The sequence below is a fragment of the Callospermophilus lateralis genome, chromosome 19, assembly GCF_048772815.1.
Source record: "Callospermophilus lateralis isolate mCalLat2 chromosome 19, mCalLat2.hap1, whole genome shotgun sequence".
Taxonomy (NCBI): domain Eukaryota; kingdom Metazoa; phylum Chordata; class Mammalia; order Rodentia; family Sciuridae; genus Callospermophilus; species Callospermophilus lateralis.
The window spans coordinates 16,657,212-16,677,405 of NC_135323.1; the positions used below are offsets into that span (position 1 = coordinate 16,657,212).

General features: G+C 49.5%; 1 protein-coding gene across 2 annotated transcripts in view; it reads left to right on the forward strand.

Moving 5' to 3' along the window:
* Positions 1–324: 324 nt before the first annotated feature.
* Prkcb (protein kinase C beta) overlaps positions 325–20,194 on the forward strand; it is a 297,288-nt gene continuing 277,418 nt past the window's right edge. For both annotated transcript variants that reach the window (XM_077106018.1, XM_077106017.1), the window contains exons 1-2: positions 325–497; positions 1,521–1,552. In XM_077106018.1, coding sequence (XP_076962133.1) covers positions 325–497; positions 1,521–1,552 — 205 coding nt within the window. The remainder of the gene's footprint in view (positions 498–1,520; positions 1,553–20,194) is intronic.

Here is a 20,194-nt window from a genome sequence, read left to right on the forward strand (position 1 = left end):
GGGTGCCAATATGTAAAGCAGCTGGCGGCGCTGGGCGGGGCCTGGGCGCGATGCAAATGAGGGAGGCGGAGCCCGGGGAAGGCTCCGCCTCCCTCCCCCGCAGCTGGGGCCAGCGGTGCCAAGCGCAGCTGGACCAGCGGCAGCAGCTGGGCGAGTGACAGCCCAGCTCCGCGCGCCGCCGCCGCCAGAGCCGGCGCAGGGGAAGCGCCCGCGGCCCCGGGCGGCAGCAGCGGCCGCCTCCTCCCGCGCCTTCCGGGCCCCGCAGCCCGCGGTCCCGCGGCCCCGGGGCCGGCACCTCTCGGGCTCCCGCTCCCCGCGCGCAAGATGGCTGACCCGGCTGCGGGGCCGCCGCCGAACGAGGGCGAGGAGAGCACCGTGCGCTTCGCCCGCAAAGGCGCCCTCCGGCAAAAGAACGTGCACGAGGTGAAGAACCACAAATTCACCGCCCGCTTCTTCAAGCAGCCCACCTTCTGCAGCCACTGCACCGACTTCATCTGGTGAGAGCGCGCCGGCGCAGGGCACCTTCCCGGGGCCCCCGAGGGCAGTGCCGCGCGCGGGGACCCCCTGTCCGAGCCCTCGGTGCTCCCGAGGGAGAAGCCACGCCGGTACCCCTCGCCCCAGGCTCTCCCCTGGACCCTTCTGGCCCGAACTCCCTGATGGACAGCCCCGCAGGTGCCCTGTCCTCTGGTCCCAGACGGCTGGCTGGGAGGCACCTGCTGCCCTCTCTTGCCCCCAGGAGCCTCTAGGGCACCGAGGGGCAGCATCGCGGGCGCTTTTCGCCGCTGGCTCGAGCGCCGAGTGTCTGTCCCACCTCCGCAGGGCAGCCCCTCGGGTGCCCTCTCTCCTGGGGTTCCCGACCTCTCTGCCTTCTCCCGGGCTCCAGGCGCCCCAGCCCTCACCCCTCCTTTCCCGGGGCAGCACCCCGGGGGAGGTGTCCTCTGCCTGTCTCCCTGAGGGCGTGGGACATCCTTCCTCCCCGGAGTCTCCGGAGCCGGTCTCTGGGTCATCTCTTATTGCGCCTCCCCGAGGGCCTGGGTTCCCTTCCCACTGAGCAGCCCTCCCCCTCCCGTCACTGCGGGGAGCCCTTTCTTCTCCCTGTCCCTTCAGGCATGGGGCGTCCTTTCCACCTTCCTAGTCCCCAGGGGACACCGCCACTGCCTCGGGGTCCCTCTCTTCCTCCCCCTGCGTGGGTCCGTATTTCTTCTCTTGGCATCTCTACGGCGGGTCTCTAGCCTGCCTCCCGCCCCCACTCCAACGGAAATGCTCACCCCCCCCTCCACGCCCCCATCCTGCCACCTGGTGGTCGCAGTCCCCTCCGTCTTGCTCGGGTGACGGAAGGTGGGGGTTACCGCTGAGTTGCCACCTACACCCACCTTCCCCAGGCGGAAGACTCTGGGGCACCCGCCTGTGGCTGGGAGATTGCACCTGGCGCAGAGGGCAGGGAAGCAAGCGTGTGACCCTGGGAGAACTCGCCGGTGGCTGGGCCCCTCTGGCTGACATGCCTCCTTCTGCCTTTGCAGGGGCTTCGGGAAGCAGGGATTCCAGTGTCAAGGTAGGCTCTGGGGCTTTGGGGATGCCGTTTGTGGGAGGAGAGGGTGAAAAAAGACTCTACCGAAGTGATCGAGTTGGTAGAGCGGAAGGAATCCCGCCTGTCAGAGTGACCTCCCAGGCTAGGAATTCTTCACCATAAAAGGGTCCTTTTAGGAAGTGTATGTGTATGGGACAGTGATGCTCCATTCAGGAAAGGCCCCGTGGAGCTGGAGGCCCTAGAAGTGGAGGAAATGCATCCATCCTTTGTCCTTTCCCAGGAGTGGAAGAGTGGAAAGGGGTCCGATCCTGCTTGAGTCTCCGGAGACCCTTTCTGGGAGGACCTTTCTTGCCCCTTTTCCTCCTTATTGCCCTTCCTCGTGGCACAGGGAAGTTTTGCTTCTTCTCCTGCTTTGCAGAGGTCTCCGCAGGTGGCTGCCTCCTCTGCAGATGGCGCCTCCCCTAGAAAAGCAACTGTGGTATCCCCTGGGCCGCCTCCTCCTCTGAAAGAAGTGGTTCCAGATGGGGTGCCTCTCAGATCCTGGTTTAAATAGTCCTTTCTCTCTTGTGGGTAGAAACGGGAGAGACTCCAAGTGACTGGTTGGTTACCTGGGCCCTTGCATCTGGTCTGAGACCCTGGACGCTAGCCAGGCATGCCCAACCTATTTTGATCAGGTGTAAAGTGACCTTGGGTGGTGTCGGGGTTACAAAATGGGCTCTCCAAAGCCATCTCATGCAAGGACTTGTTTATCCCCTAGGATAGCTTAAACATTTTGTGAATTAGATGTCAGCATTTTAGAACGGGGAGGTTTCACATACATTTGAATTTCCAACTTCTACTTTGCTGAGAAATAGTCTCCCTTTGATGTTAGAGCAGTCATTTGGAACTGAGAGCAGCTGTTTTTGTAGCGGCGGCACTCATGTTCACCATTTTGTCCCAGTTCATTCCCACCTGGCCTGCTTCATCCCCTTTTGGCCCCTGTAGGTATTTGAATCTGCGACCTCTGGTCTGGAAATTTTGTTTGCTTCCCCTCCACCCCCACTTTTAAGCAAGAGCAGTTGAGTTTGATGAAAAAGGGCACATTTCTACTATGTGACCCGGGGGTCAATTGAACACCCTGGCGCACTGGGTTTAGACAACAAGAAGAAAGCACTTGAGTGATGGAAGGTCTGAAATATGACTTGGCACTCACCAAGGTTTAGTGGTTGCCTTGACTCTCCAGGGAAAAGCAAAGAGATCCCTGGTGAGTGGGGGTGGCATTGTGAGTTGTGTACACGCTGAAGCATGGTACTGCTGTCCTCTGAGATGCTGGCTCTTTTCTGACATCTGGGGCAGGACAGACTCAATGCCCCTGCCTCTCTTACCAAGATTTGGAGCCTCAATCTCATGCCACCCACCAGAGGACTTCCCAGATCCCTTTAAATGGCAAACACTTGGGCCCAGGTACAAATGACTTGGATCGCTTTCTAGAACTTTGTCTGACCCCCCCGCCCCCCCCCAAAGAAAATACCAGTGGCAATTTGGTACCCGAATGTGTCATTTCTTCTCTGAGATTGCCTTTCAATTCCACAAATGGGTTTCTGTCTTCGTGTCTTGCTGAGGTCAGGGGTGACTTTTAAACATTTTTTGCAGCTGCTCTCCTGGGCTGTGAGCTCTGCCATTATTGATGGCGAGGAAAGTCACTTTGGAATGTGTGGGTTTGGCATGTCAGAAGCAGGAGACCCTTTTGTTCAAAGCCTGGGAAATGATAGGAATTTTCTGATGTAATGAGAAAGAACGAATTAAAATTTCTAATGAAGTATGGATACTTTAGAGATAGGAGTGCCTTTCTCATTTATTATTTATTTTTTTATTTATTATTTTTGTAGAATGGATTGAACCCAGGAGTGCTTAACTACTAAGTCACATCCCCAGCCCTTTTTATATTTTGAGACAGAGTCTTGCTAAGTTGCTTAGGGCCTTGCTGAGTTGCTGAGGCTGGCTTTAAACTCAAGATCCTCCTGTCTCAGCCTCCTGAGCCCCTGGTCTTACCGGCCTACACCACCACACCTGGCCCACTTTAAATACATTTTTTTCTTTTTTTTTTTTTGTAGTTGTAGATGGACAGAATGCCTTTATTTTATTTGTTAGTTTTTATGTGGTGCTAAGGATTGAACCCAGTGCCTCATGCATGTTATCACTTTGCTACTGAGCTATAGCCCCAGCCCCTGGCCCACTTTTCTTTTTTAAATATTTTTTTAGTTATAGATGGACACAGTGCCTTTATTTTATTTGTTTAATTTTTATATGGTGCTGGGGATCGAACCCAGTGCCTCATGCATGCTAGGCAAGTGTTCTACCACTGAGTCACAACCCCGGCCCCACTGACCCACTTTTTACAAAAAATCTTGTAAATCATCTTCTTTCCCCTCACCCTGTGGGCATGTGCAGAGGCTACCAAGTAAGTTAGTGTGGAGTTGAATCATGACTTTGAGACTTAATTACTTTCTTTGTACCTCAGATTCTTTATCTGTAAAATGGGGCCAGTAACAGTACCCACCTTAGAGTTGCTGAACAGCTGTAAGAACTGTTAGCTGAGTAAGAGTCCAAATTCAGCTGTGAACATGTGGTTACCTTGGGTTGCTGCATATGTTGACAGTGTATTTTACTTGGGTCGGAATAGGGAGGAGAAGAGAGCAGGTGCGACCGATTGTCAGTCCCTGGAATTGAGATATTCAGGATGGGGTATATCCAGGAAGGAACGAAATTTATCCCTGGCATTGAGCATTGCCTGGGATTAATTCTGGAATCATAGAGGAGCTCCTTCTTATCTGATTATTTCTGGTACCAGATATTTCCTCTTAAAGTGAATCCTACTTAGAATGGGATCAACATTTTAATAGAAAACACATTAGGCTTTATTTTTTTCACCTAAGTCAATAGTCCAGAGAGAGAGCCCAAGGTCCTTCAAAAGGACAGACACACACTCAGGATCACTTGTGGAAGTTGATTCCAGAGACTTTGGCCTGCGTCCTCTTAGCTAGAACTTGATCACATGGTCCCACCTGCTGCCAGGGAGCCTGTGGGAAATTCAGGTAGCCATGTTCCCAGCCAAGAGCTAGCTGGGGGAGGGGAGTTTCCCTTTCTAGAGTAGAAACACGGAGAGGATAAACCTTCTGCCATTCTTGTGTGGGAGGTGTGTGGGCTGATCCTAAGGCAAAGAGGCCAGAGAAAGCCGCCCCCAGGCTCCATTATGCTGTCACGGAAATTGGGGATGTTGGTGTGAGCTGGGAGTGGACCGATGGAAAAGTTCATAAACCCTGGGAAATTATGGATTTTTATGTGCTCAGGGGAGCTTCAGAATAGAGTTTCTTGCTTTTGTGCTGCTACAGGACAAAACTCTAAGGTGACTGCTACATAATTTCTCCCTTTCTGTTTTCACTCTCTTTTTAAATAAAACCACTCTCTGGGAGGTAGTTTAACAGTGCTTCTGGTGACAGGGATTGGGACTGAGGATCCCTGTTGTGACATTGCCTACATTCTGGATTAGAAGTGGGATCCCTCACACAAGCAGACTTCTCTCTCTCTCTCTGGCATTCTTTAGAAGAGCCTAGAACCTGCGTTTATGCTTTGGTTATAATTGAGACAAGCCATTGTGGGTGGAATTCAATTCTTCGCCCAAGAAGATTTTGCAGTTTTGCAGAGAGAAAATTTATTTATTTATTTATTTATAAGAAAGTCACTTCAGTAGAAACAGACTGTAAAATAATAAAGATCCAAAACACATAGCGTGAGATTGGAGTTAGATGGAGCTGGGCTCACATCTCTGATCTGCCATCTACTCACTGTGTGACCTTTGGCAAATCATTCCCTTTGTTGTAGCCGGGGCCTCCTCATCTATAAAATGGGGATCATGATGCCTACTTTATGGGGTTATGGGGAGGAGTAAGGAGGGCCTGCTGAGAAATATCCACCGTAAGTATGAATGGCTGTGTGATGATCATTATTACTGGATAGTGATAGCAAACTGTGTCAACGTGGGAAAGAGTTAATTCTGGAACACACTAAATGACTATATGCCTGTTTCATGTGCTTAGAGGGGGTTTCTTTTTAGGTCTGTTTCTCTACAGGCTTTGAGTGACGCCAGCGAGTGCACAGTTCGGTGTCTAGAGCCAGAGAGCCAGGCTTGGTGAGCACCCTCTTTCCTTATGAGAAAGATCTGAACTTGCCATGGACTCTCTAGCAAAACCCCAGGGCGCTAATTTTCTGACTATGAAGAGCTAGAATGGATGATGATGATGATTAGTAAATCCGCTCTTCCCTTTCCTGTGCAGATTCAAAAACTCCTTTTTTACGTTTCTAATTGAAATTATTATAAATCTTAAAGTATTACATGAATCCAACCAGTTGTATTCGTTTCCGCCAGATAGCAACCCTACAGAGCAGAAGCTTATTTTAGTGTGTAGTTAGCATATATAGGTTAGAATATTTTTCACGTGATCAAAGAGGAATGAGAGTTTGGAGTGTAGCTCAGTGGTCGAACATTAGCCTCGCATGTGCAAGGTCCTAGGTTCAATCCCCCAGACACACACACACACACACACACACACACACACACGTATAAAGTGAATCAAAGGTTAATTTTATTTTGAGCGTAGTTTTCCCTACGAATTTATAATATAACACTGTGTACTTCAGGTTGAACTTTCTCAGTAAAATCATAAAGAAGGCCATTAAAAAAAAATGACTAAGTCCGTCTACAAGTTGTTGGATACCTCTAATCCCAGAGGCCTGCGAACCAAACCCCACTCACCTTTTGGCCCATTTTGAATGGGTCCTGGGGGTTTCAATGAGGATAAAAGACAGAGAAGCCTTTTGACTTTGGGTTTGATAATTTGGCTCTTTTCTTTTTCTCACCTGAAGTGGGATTTCAGGCTCAGTGTCCCAATTGAAATAAGAGTCTTTGGAGTAGGTTAACGTTGGGTCTTAAAAAGGAGGGCTGATTCTGTTGGAGAGGCAACAGAAAATTCATTTTGAGCTGTAGAGCACTCCAGGGATGCCTGAAGCTTTGTCACTGAGCAACAGAATGCCTTTCTAAGTAAATATGGAAAATATGACCTTTGAAAATCTAGTTGATATGATATACAGGTTCTTAGAAACTAATTAAAATATATTATTTGCAATACTAGTGATACTCCAGGTGTTGCCCGGAACCAGCTGTGGCATGTTTATAATGTATTGAGGTCAATAAAGGAAAACATATAAGAGAAGGTAATTGGCCAAGAAATGAACTTAGGGTTTGGAAATGATTTGTGCACATTCTTGCTGTGGGAATACCATTACACTCTCTTTCTCTGTCCCCTTCTCTGTCCCTCTCCATACACTCACAGACACACAGGCAGGCATGCACACTTATGTAAGTAGATCATTACTTCGTAATTCTGAAAAGTATGCATTTCCTTTTGATACTTTTCAGTTGTCTATTTAAGTTAAATTATGGAGTATTATTTTTAAATCCATGATCTGGTCTTTGGATTCTGTAATACAGTTAGTTTTGGGGTGCACGGGAGGATCCTCTGAAAAGCGCACCAGCTGAGGATGGCTTGGGCCATCCTTCAAAGGCTTGGGCCCTTGTCATTTTTGGCATTGGGTATAACATCATATATTCTTTGACTTCATTCATCCTATTTCTCCATTGAAAGTGTATGATATTTCATAGATGGAATGCTGGCCTTTTTACAGAGAATACAACACAAAAGTGTTTACATGTGACATTTGGAGGTGTGATGGCTCTCTGAAAGTCTGCAGGAAAGTTGTCTTTTCACCACATACATACAGTTTCCACTTATTCATCCTTCCATTTATTCATCCATCTATCCATTGACCGTTCATCCATCCATCCATCCATCCATCCATTCATTTCTCCCTCCCTCCCTCCATCCATCCATCTTTCCATCCATCCATCCATCCTTCCATTCATCCATCCATTCATTTCTCCCTCCCTCCCTCCATCCATTCATCTTTCTATCCATCCATCCATCCATCTTTCCATCCATCCATCCATCCATCCTTCCATTCATCCATCCATCCATCTGTCCATCCATCATCCATCCCTCCCTCCCTCCCTCCCTCCATCCCTTTATCCATCCATCCATCCATCCTTCCATTCATCCATCCATCCATCCATTCATCCATCTTTCTAAAAAGCATTCACTGATTAAGTTGTATGTGTCAGGAATGATTTTTGATGTCAGGAAATAATGCTGAATGCTTTTAGGGTGATTTCTACTATCATGGAGCTTACAGTGTGGTGATGGGAGATAAGGCTTTCTTCAAATCATGGCACCAAGACTTAATTTCACTTTTATTAAGTATTTTGGAGGAAATGCATGAGGTGCTATGAGACCATGTAATGGGAGATCAACCTCTGTAATGGCTGGAGATAGAGTCAGGAAATTCTTTGGTCTGGGAATTAAAAAAAAAAACACCAACATTCCAAGTTCCCATTCTCTGAGGTAACTGGGAAAAGCCCACATTATCAGGGTCCAGAGCTAAAAATCTCTTGTGCGGGGCTGGGGTTGTGGCTCAAGTGGTAGAGCGCTTGCCTAGCACATGTGAGCCATCTGGGTTCGATCCTTAGTACCACATAAAAAAATAAAATAAAGATATCGTGTCCACCTAAAACTAAAAAATAAATATTAAGAAAAATCTATAGTGTGAGATTGTTCATATGCTGCATAAGGATATGCAAGAGGCTTACCTTTGAGATGAATATCTGAGCTGGGCTCCTGTGGAGGAGTCCAGTCTTTCCTTGTGCCGTGGCTGCAAGGAGAGACCTGGGCAGCACGAGGGGGCTACTCAAGATGGCCTTCCACCCAGTGAGAGAGGCACCGACCTTCATCTCTTCTTAGTTAGGTAACGGACTCCGACGATGAGCTGACTTTCTCCCCCGCCCCCAGGGTTTGCAGTTTGAGATGGCTGTTCTAAAGCTGAAAAATAAGACTGTTTCAGAGGTGAAAGAGCAAATTTGAGTCAATAGGCAAAAAATAAAAAGAAAGACCAGAACAGAGCGGAGTGCCAGTTCCCAGGGGCCCAGGATTACTTGCGTTATTTCCAGACCCACCTCTCACCCCGGGTCTCTCCCTGATGTATTGCATATCATTGCTTTGTCTTAGACAGTGTTTTCTCTCATTTGAAGATTTTTTAAAAATATCTTTTTAGTTGTCAATGGACCTTTATTTTATTTATTTATATGCGGTGCTGAGGATCCAACCCAGTGCCTCACACATGCCAGGCAAGTGCTCCACCACTGAGCTATGGCCCCAGCCCTGAAGATATTTTTTAAGTGGTTTCATGACCTACAGCATTAAATCCCACGTGGAGAACCATCCTTTGTCCACTTGCTTTCCGTCTTCCTATTAAGCAGGGAGTCCCAGTTTGGTGCTGTTTGACTTTTAACATCTTTGGGACACGAATATGGACACTTAGTAAATATTCATTGAGTTTTCTTTATTTTTTTTTATCATAGAGGAAGAATAGGGAATTATGAGAATATAAAGAGACCTTAGTTTCTATCTGTAATCCTGCTTATTTATTTCTCTCTGTAATATAGAATCCTACATATTTATTTATTTTCTCATTTTACCCAGTTTGGATCTTGGACCTCCTGGACCTCGGGGCTGGATTTGGCACTAGCTTTTCCTCCTGGTGGACAGGGAAGGAGACTTTCCATTGTTCTTCTGGGAAATGTCTGTGTTGGAAGCCCACTCCGTGTTCCAGGGGCTTGAGAGGTGCAGCCACAGAGGGTCTGGTAGAGGTGGTAGCTTGGGTTCAGGGTTAATCATGGTGGTTAACATCTTCTCCTCATTGCTTGTGTCTCTTGGTACCTCCTTCTCCCTCAGCCCACAGGCAGAAAGTAGTCCTCCTGAGTCATATGGGGAGCTCAGACCCGACCAGGAGGGTTCTGGGCCTGTCCTTTGAATCTTGACATTTGCTGAGTAGATGGAAATCGCATTGGCCAAGTAGTAGATCCGCAGCGTTAGTTATTTGGCGACGACCATGTTCTGTGGGGAATTCCAACATTCTTTCTATTTTTCCTGGTGCTGCTGAGGAACTAAACGTTCTAGAAAGACAGCATAGAATTGGGCTTGAGACTTCAGCCTGAAACATCGCACAGACCTGATTTTAAATCCTGACTCTCTCTTCATCACTCTGTGACCTGTGACCCGCCCACCCATTCATCCATCGTCTCTACCCAACTGCTGTTCCATCCATCCATTCATCCGTCCATCTGTCCATCTATCTATTCACTCAGTAAATATTCATCAAGTGCCTACCAGAGATCAGGTGCCATTCTAGGCGTTGGAACTACAGCACTGTCCGCCCCCCCGTGGGATTTACATCCTAGTAGAAGGAGGAGAAGGAGAGCCACAGACCGACAGCACAGAGCAGATGTGCAACATGATGGCAGTCGGGACTTTGAAGAGAAACAAGACCATGGTGTTGACCTTGAAGACCCGTTCTCCTGGGCTTTTGAAGGAAGAACAGCACATGGCCAGTCGGTCCTGACACACACTGAAAAGTGCTGCACCGTGGGCAAAAAACACTTTGGATGGCCTCCCTCCTCCTCTGGGAGGGGTGGAGAAGATGCCACAGAGAAGGTGATACTTGGGCACAGTCTCGCGGTAGGAGCAGGAGTTCCCAGATTGACAAGGGGGTGGGGGATAGAGGAGGGAATTTTAGGCAGGGGAGAGCACAGGTGGAGGCTTGGGGGAGAGGGAGCAGGAGGAAGGGCGAGGGAGGGAGCAGCTGGCGTGTGGCAGGTTCTGGGCCTCATGACCAGGGTGTGAGGGTTGACATCGTTTGAAAGGGGGATATATGTATGGGCTGAACGAGATGACCAAAGAGCAGCATGAGATGCATTTGGAAATGATAACTGCCGCGACTCAGGCCTTGATATTCCAGGCCCGTGGGGTGAGAGGTCATTTAGGAGAATCTGAAATGGCCACTCAGGAGCATCAGGGGAGTGTCACCGGAACATCTCGGGACTGTTGCTATATATATATATCTTTGTTGCATCCTAAAGACAGGTTTGGAATTCCGTGTCAGTCTTGACGTCGAGCTTCTTGTTTTTTGGGGGGGTGGTTACTAGGTTATTTTTGTGGTGCTAACAATAGGGATCCCTCCCTTCCCTGCACCCTTAGGTGAGTTTTCCTGTGGAAGGAATGCCTCCCACTTCTTCTCCCTTTCCTGCTGCCGTCACTTCTCCAGCAGCGCGTGGTCATGGGGTGCGTGGCGGCCATGAGTTTGTGCCTGGGAGACGGACAGGCTAAGGCTCAAGCTTCTCGCCGCAGGACCTTGACCACGTCACCTACACTCTTTGTGCCTTCGCTTCTTCCCAGCTAGAAGGAAATAATGATAGCACCGAGTTTACAGAGCGCAGGGAAGTGTTTCTTTGGCACCTTGCTTGGCCTGCAGTGAGCAGTTCACAGAAGCAGCCATTTCTGTTCCTCTTGGACTGGGCACTGCCCTTGGCCTTTATAGAGTCGCTAATCTTATGCGGGGGAGCGAGATGCGAGCTCCTAACGTCGTGCTTACGATGCCCTGGTGAGTAGCCTCAGGATGGGTGGGTCCAGGAGAGAGATGCTTAGCTGGGACCAGAGAGGTGACCTGATTGGGGTGAGGAAGAGTTCTGAGAATGTCTTTTCCAGCTTGCGATGCTCTCGTTTGTGGGAAACCTCAGAAAGTTGAATGGGAATCTGTTGATCACCCCCTCGGCTGACCTCATTTTGAAAAACGCATCGATGACCTTTCAACTTGGAACACAACTCTGGCCAGGTCGTCTTGTGCATTCTAGTTCCTTCGCCCTTTGAGTGGAGTTTTTTTTTCACTCTCTCGAGTTGAAGAAGCTGGCAGAGTGTCGGAAGATGGAGGGCACGGACTGTTGCTGGTCTGGTTCTCTTACTGAGGGTGGCGATTTCTGTGACTAGCCCTGTATCCAAGGTCCTCCGGTCCTCGGTAGTGGTGGAGACCATTCTTTGGGATTCAGGCAGTCATGCAAGCGAGAACTCTGTTGTTTACCCAGGTTATTTATTTATTTATTTATTGGTGGGTATTTTTTCTTGTGGGGAACAGTTATCTGGATGAATTGAATGTCAGAGTTGACGCCTGGGGCTTTAATGATTCTCTCTGGGCCACCCAGGACGCTCAGGAAAGCAGGATTGGCACAGGGTGGTGAGGGGGCCTGTTCGTATTTCAGCTGCACATCCATTCCCTAGAGGTTGGCTTTCCATTCTTTCTGGGATTAAGACCCAGTCTTTGATCTGGAACCTTCCAATCTCTCTTTGCTCTCTAGCTGGAGATCCAGCTGGTTTTCTGCAGTCATGACACAGCCTTGCCCACCACAGGACTTTTGTACATGCTCTTTCTTTCTTTCTTTCTTTAATATTTATTTTTTAGGTGTAGATGGACACAACGCAATACCTTTATTTTTATGTGGTGCTGAGGATCGAATCCGGGCCCCGCCCGGGCTAGGCGAGCGCGGTACCGCTGAGCCACAATCCCAGCTCTGTACATGCTCTTTCTTTAGATCAAATTCCTCTCTCCCTTCCCCCGTCGCTCACCTCCTGCTCTTCCAGGAACGCCAGTGTCTTCTTTGGAGAAGCGTCCCTTGACCTTCCAAATCAGGTTCCCCTGGGACACTCTCCTAGTTCCTTCTCATTTACATCTTCTAAGTATGTACCGACGTGTTCTGTTCATTTGGCAGATGTCTTCCTCACTGGGGTGTCGGTTGCGTGAGAGTCAGGACCACATCAGTCTCGTTTTCCACTGTTCCCACGTGCCTCGCTTCATTCTTGGTCTATAGAATGTGCTCAGTAAACACCTACTAACTGAATGAATCATAGAGGGGAGAAATGAATGGATAGAAGCAGTCATTTGATTTAGGCATTAGTGTGTAGCTTAATGAACTTCTGTAATCTGAACACATCCATGGAACCAGGACCCAGGTCAACAAACAAGGTTGCCACCACCTTCCACAGACTCTCCCTGAAAAATAATCATTATCCTACCCTCTTTCACCTATGATTACTTTCACCTATTCCTGAACTTCCATCAAATAGAAGAATCATATAGAATGTAGACCCTGGGGTCTGTATGATTCCCTTCATGTATGTGCACTTCTCTGTTATGCATATTACACTTTATAAAAAATTCAAAAGGTGCAGAGTTTTGAATTACTGAGGGGGAACATGAGAAATGTTAATTGGGACTTTACAGTTTTGCAGGAAGAAGTGAATTCCCCAGTGGAAGACAGGCACCTTCTGGATTCACCCCATTGAGAGATTTTCCCGTTTTTGCCTTCTTGGTGGGAGGGGGAGGGGAGCATCTGCTTCCTGTTTCAGTGTTGCCCATCAGTTGCAAACTGTGCCACAAGGCAGCCAGGGCCTCCTGACAATTTTCCTACCCATTAATTTAGCTCTGTTAAATACCCGGGAAACTTGAGCTCACCAACTATTTTTAGGACTTACATTTGAGAAATCCTGTGTTTGTTAGAAGGTATTAGTAAGAATCTGCTAAAGCTGCTGTAACAGATAAGCCTTGAAGTCCCTGTGGCTTGACAGAAGATCTATTTCTCATTTGCATCACAGACCAGTGGAGGTGATCCTGGTCAGGCAATCTTCCACTTTGCCTGTTCTACCCGCCCCGGGGTCCTCTCCATTGGGCCAGTGGATGGGGGGAGGATCGTGAGAAAGCACACTCATTGTGTAACCATTTTCCCTGGAAGGGACATTTATCACTTCAGTTTCCATCCTGCTGATCAGAACTCAGGCCTGGGGCAGAACCAGCTTCAGGGGTTGCTGGAACATTTGGGCTGACTCTGGGTTCAGGAGAAGGAGACAGGTTTTGGGAAACACAGCAAACCCTGCCCCAGTTCCCCCAAAGTCCAGGTTTCCCATTGCTTCCTTTGGGGGTGATATGTGCAATTTTATCTCTTGCTTGACCAGTACAACCGAGCTGTGAAACTCCAGAGCTCTTTATCTTATCAAACATTCTCAGGGACATTTGGGGGAGAGCAAGTTCCGTTTGCGTTACTAAAGAGCGAAATAAAGCAGCCCTCTTCTTGTTTTTAGCTGTGAGATCCATTTGGTCCTTGTCAGAACGTCTAATTTTCTATCAGCCAGCATTCTCACTTCCTCTGGTGGTCAGTGGATACTACTATTGCAGTCTGGGGTAGGCAGGACCACAGGATTGTCCTTTCCTTTGGCTTATTTGTTCTCTCTCACACAGAAGAGAGCTCTTTGGTGCTTCTACTTCCAGATATTTGGCCGGACACCCATCAAATGAATTATCTATTGTTGTTGAACAAAACTCAGTTATTAGTGGCTGAAAATAACCTTCATTTTATTTAGCTCTAGTTTCTGTGGGTCAGTGATTTTGGCTGGGTTCGGCTGGGTGGTGGTCAGCCTGTTCTTGGCTGGGTTCACACACGAGCTGGAGCCTCAGCTGGGAGGCTCTGGGACAGCTGGACCTTTCTCCATGTGCTCTCTCATCTCCTGGCGGGTCCGTTCCAGCTTGCTCACGTGGTGGTGGGTCTGTCCCTGGGCACAAACAGAGGCTGCCTGGCTTCTTGAAGCCTCTGCTCAGACGCCGTCGTCGGTTAGTAAAAGCAAATCACAAGCTTGCCCCAGAAACAAAGGCGGAAATAGAGGAGAGAATAAATTCATCCTCTTGATGGGAGAAGCTGCAAATAATTTGTGACATTTTTGGAGCCTACCACCTCAAGGTCAAAATAGCCTCTGGGAGGGTTTAGCTCTCTAAAACATGCTTTAGTGTGCATCCCCCGAAATGAACTTGAATCTATAGCAGGCCCTGGACAAAGGCTTCCTGCTTAGACCTGGCAATGAGAGGTCCTTATTAGGAAGGGGTGAGGCCAAATGAGATGAAAAAGAGTACAGCTAGGACTTAGTGCCCGCAAAGTGCTGAATTATCCCATCACCCAGTACTACTCAGTAGTATACTAGTACTACTGAGTGCTAGCACTCAGTACTACCACCACCACCACTTGGCCCTGCAGAACTGGAGAGAAAGAGGAAAGAAAAGAAGGCCCGCGCTCTTGGGGGAGAGATCTGGGAAAGAGTCAGGAGGGCAAGGGGACTTGTGGATGAGGTCTTGGGACCTATCCGTCCAGAGCATGGTTCAGACCTCGGCCGTTCCACTGGTCTGGGGCGCTTTTCTTGACCCTGTAGATCTTTAGTTTCCTCGTCTGTGAAGTGGGGATACAGACAGCCCGCCTCCCAGGGTGCCACTGGATTCAAATAGACAGGGGCAGGCAAAGAACACGAGATTGTTCATGAAATATGAGTTTTGAAAAAAAAAAAGAGCATAAATTCCCAAAAGTGTCCTTGGAAAAATGTCCTGAGAATACTGTTTTCGACAGCTTTCTCGTCACGGGGACCAAAAGACCTGACAAGAACAATTTGAGAGGAGGAGAAGTTTTATTTCGGGCTCATGGTTTCAGAGGTCTCCATCCGTGGTTGGCCGACTCCATTGCTCTGTGCCCCAATGAGGCAGAACATCATGGCGGAAGAGTGCGGTGGAGGGAAAAAAATCAGCTCAGGACCTGGGAGCCAGGAAGCAGAGGGAGAGAGGGTTCTCTTTGTCAGGAACAAAATTAAACCCCAAAGGCACACTCCCAGTGATCTACCTGTCTCTCCTGCAGCCATACTCTACCTGCTGTCACCACCCAGATGACCCATATCAGTGGATTAATGCGCTGGTTAGGCGAAGGCTCTCACAACCCTCTCCCAACCCCGATTTTACCTCTGAACCATCTTGCATTGCTTCACACGGGAGCCTGTGAGGGACACCTCATATCTCCGCCATAACAGACGCCCTTCCAACTTAGTTCTCCTCTTGCAATCCTGGTGAATACCACTGCTCCCTGGTTTTAAAAAGTGAAGATTTTCCACAGGGGTTGTTTATGGGGCGGGTGGGGGAGGTATCTCTGGGGAGTGGCACATTTGAGGGATTGAGGGAAGGGAGAAGGAGGATCTTGGCGCCATGGCTATAATGGAGGCCAAAGCCGATCCCCCGTCTGGAGTTGGGATGCCACTTCAGAAATGAGACGTTGTGGTCATTGGCTCTGGGCTGCTATTCAAGGGAGGGAGTCTCAGGAGGACACGGCTACGAGCCATTGGACTTCAGCCCCCTCAGCAGCTGGGATATGAGCCGTGGGCCTGCAGGTGCGGGGAGGGTTTGGAGGATGCAAGATGGGACCCACTACATGCTTCCAGGTCTCGACGAGAGGCTCAGTCCACGCTAGACCTCCTTGACTGTCTGTCAGCCCCAGAAGCCTCACCATTTACAAGTGGATTTAGTTACTAAACTTATACTCGCAGACTGTATCTGACCAGAGCTGGAATATCGTTCACAGAGACTCCTAATCGGACCAGGCCTAGGGACATGGGACTGGCTTACCTGAGTCCACGCGGCTACCAGAGAGGAGAGCTGGGGTCCACAGCCAGGCAATGGGACTTCATGACTCACCTTTCTCCCCTGGGCTGTCCTCTCCCAAGTCCCAGGAGACTCTGGGCCTCGTTCCAAGGCTGGTCTTCTTGGCTCCATAGCCTTGCCTGCCCATAACCCTTGCGCCATATTGTAGCTCCATTTTGGGAAGTGTTTTCTTGAATTCTACTACATATATATTTTTTTTAAATTCATGGATCATCTCTCATTATAAGGCCATGAAATCAATTCAGTAAGTCACAAACACCCTGAAAAAAAAAATAGAACAGAAAATATCAGAATGAGTACCCTTAGGAAGGGCAGGTATGGCTCCATGAATCCTTTCTGTCGTATCCGCACACCCGGGGCCTGTGTGAACTGGGTCAGAATGCCAATTGTGTGTCTTACGGTGGGGCTGGTCGACGTCGTTTGAAAATTGTCAAGAGTCGAGGGAACAAGTCCTGGAGCCTCATGAAATTGGCCCATGGGCCGTTCAACTTAATTTATTTTCAGAGATGACACAAGTGCCTGATTTGGAATTGGTTCTAATTAGAACTTTTATTCCTCCTCCCACACAATATCCCCAGATCATTTGGATGATTATCTTTGAGCTTTAACCCATCACCGACGGAAGTTATTTTTTTCCACGTAGAATTTGAAGCGTGGCATCTGAGTTCTTAAAAAAAAAAAAAAAAAAAAAAAAAAGGAATTATTGGTTTTGGTGGAAGTGCCAGGCCTGACCTGTCACTTGGGTGAAGTGTCAGAGTGCTGTGTCAAGTGCTGGCAGAGAGCTGTCCGTCTCCTGCAGAGAGAAGGAGCTGCTTATCCTGAGGGATAATGTGGGCTGAGAAAGAAGTGTTTCATGACCAGAACCGGCACAGAGGGAGGGAGGAGGCGGGGTGCAGGGGCCGCTGAGAGGTGGGGGAACAGCACGCGGGCACGGAGGGGGTTGGATCCCCCTGGCGGGACCCTGCAGAGGGCCACCTCCAGCTGAGGCTTCAGGGGCTGCGATCCAGTGTGTCTTCAGAGTGCCTGGTGTCCCTAGGTAGGAGGGGGCCTCCCTGACAGCTGGCCTCATTGTATTTCCCTTCTGGCCCTCTGTGATTTGGGACCCAGCAGCCATAGGAGGGCCAGAGCCGTCCAGATGGGACAAAAGAGTCAAGTCCAAGAGTTAAAAAAAAAAAAAGAAAAAGAAAGAAAGAAATCAGGGCCAGGCCAGTCTGAGAGAGAGGAGAGCGTGTGGGTTTCTCTAGTCCCTAGAAGGGCCTCTGAAAGTTGGGCAGATAAGCTGAAGGAATTTTCCATTTCCTGGACATCTTCAAATAAGATTTCCAATGCTGCTGACTCAAGTTGACATTTACTGAGTGCTCCCGATGAGGGTGGCTGGTCGGAGTACTTTACATATATTAACTCATTTAATCCTCCCCGCCCTCCCCGCGCCTGTGTGGTCCCTGCTCCTATTGTTCTCATTCTCTGAGAACGGTGAAGAGCTTTCATCAGTGTTGTGTACAGTGAGGATTCAAACATGGATCTGGGTTCAGGATGGTAGAAAAGCCAAGGTGGAGCTTGAGAACAGATGATATGGTGATGACGAGGAGGAGGAGGAGGAGGAGGAGGAGGAGGAGGGGGAGGGGGAGGGGGAGGAGGGGGAGGGGGAGGGGGAGGAGGGGGGAGGGGAGGGGGAGGAGGGGGGAGGGGAGGGGGAGGGGGAGGGGAGGAGGGGGAGGAGGAGGAGGAGGAGGGGGAGGGGAGGGGCAGGAGGAGGAGGGGGAGGGGAGGGGGAGGAGGAGGGGGGAGGGGAGGGGAGAGGGAGGGGGGAGGAGGAGGAGGGGGAGGAGGGGGAGGGGGAGGAGGGGGAGGAAGAGGACGAGGACAACGACAAAGTCACCTCACCTTTGAGGGTTGGGAGGAGCTGGTCATTTCTAAAACTGTATCCCTTTGAATCTGCACCTTCCATGAAGATTTGCTGGTATCACTCTCCCCAGCCACAGATAAGGAAACAGGCTTAGAGAAGACAAAGAATTGGCTGGAGAGTTGGATTTGGGTCCATCTGCATCAGAGTCTGAGTGCCCAGCAGCGACGGTGAAGGTCGGGGTGGTCCCTGGAAGGGCGAGGCAGAGTGGCAATCGGCAGGCTCCCTGGTCCACCTCGTGGGCCAGGAAGGGGTGCTTGCCACACCGTCGGGTGCAGTTGCCAACATGGGAGAGGAAGTGGAAAGTCTCTAGCGGGAGAAACGTTTCCATTAAGTGCTGTCTCTTTTTTTCCAGTGAGGGATTAACACATCTGGGGATTTATGACCACAGTCCTGAACCAGGAATTCAGAAAGTAGCTCCTGGTTTTGGGTCTTTCAATGGTACTGTGACCACAGTCCCCTGACTTCTTCATGCCCGAGTTGCTGGGCTGGGAGGGCTGGCTGAGGGCTGTGAATGTCCTTGAGTCACTTGGGAGGAAGGAGGGACAGCATCTAGCAGGAGCTTCCACGGAATGGTGAGGACTCCCTGAAGAACTCTTCTAATTATTTGAGGCCCCGCACTGAATGCTTCACGTACGTGATCTCCCTGAATGTCCACAGCCCCCTAGGAGGTCTCATTATGAACCCCAGGAAGAGACACTAAGTGACCGACCTCTGGTCTCCTAGCCAAGAAGTACAGCTGCTTTCTACGTGTGCTGAGATTACATCCTGATAAATCCACTGCAAGGTTGACAATGTCCTAAGTCAAAAATGCACGATTAGCCTGAACCTACCCAGCCTCGTTGCTGAGCAGCACAGCTGTTGTGATAGTGGGGAGGACCAGGAGTGTGGTTTGCTGGGGCAGTCCAGCCTCTCAGGGGAGTGTCACACCGCACATCACCGGCGTGGGAAAAGATCACAATGCAAATCTGGAGGCCCTGTTCCCGCTGAACGAGCATCACTTTTACGCCCTCATAAAGTGGAAAAAGTCAGAAGTTGAACAAGCCATCCGAGGTCAGGGACCCTCTGTATTCGTCTGCTTCTGAATCTCGCAGGTTCAACCAATTCTGCCAGTGGCCCTGAGCAGGCTCTGACCCAGGCCCAGGCCCTGGTACATCATGGAGTGGGAAAGGCCAGGCAAAGTCTGAGATCCCTGTGTAGTGCTTCCAAACTCCATTCAGAAGGGACTCATTGTACGGGGCAGACTGGTTGGCCGTCTTCAGCCACTCCACGATGCACAGGGGGTTATAGGAAAATAAAGGGTGCTTCTGCCCTCGTGGCCCGCCTCCCTGGCAGGTAGAGCAGATCCACAGACCAAATATGTATTACACAGTGTGATTTGTGCTGTCACAGTGGGGTTGGGGAGGGTCCTGGGGAGACTGCACAGAGGACCCCGAGTTCTCTGTTGAGTTTTGAGGAAGAGGAAGAAGGGAAAGAGAGGAAGAATGTCGGCTAGGCTGGAGGAGAAGCAGGGGAGAGGACACACTGGTAAGAGGAAGTAGTTGAAGGTGGCTTCGCTTAGAGAAGAGATTTGGAGAGGGCGGGCAGAGAGAAGGCAGGGGATTTTTGAAAACAGGAGAGGAAGACCTCTAGGATTCAAAAGGAGCCTGACTCTTCTCAAGGAGATAGGACCGACAGCTTTGGGTGTTGAAAGGAGAGAGGACAGGCTTGGGGACCTGGGGAGGGTGGCTTTGGGGGAGGTGGGAGGAGAGAGCACACGGGAAACAGGAAGCAGAGAGAAAATGTGCAGGGTATAAAAGACGTTTAAAGGCCCGCGGAGAAATTCTTGAGTGATGGTCTCTGTGATCTTTGTAAAGTAGGAAAAAAAGAGGAATTAGATCTGTATTCAAATCCATGACCCTAGGCAAATCTCATGTCCCCAGCTTCCTCATTTTTTAAAAAAAGTGTGAATGGTAACCAGAAGATTTAGAGTTGTCAGGGTCCAATCTGATAGTGTTTGTGCCAGGTTTGTGGCTGGTTATAGCAGGAAAACAAGTGGTATGAATATGGTCAGCTATTGAGGGAGTTCAGATTTGGGAACTCGACAAATAGGGATCATAGATTTCAGGAGAAAGTAGAAGAAGAGGAGGTGGCTCAGGGGAGAAGACAGCGGTGTCTGCATTGATCTGTGGGTTTGAGATACCTGTAGTGTCCTCAGGTGTAGGTGTCCACTATTGGGACTAATGAGAAGTCAGGGACGGAAGTAAGAATTGGGAATTATTAATACAGGG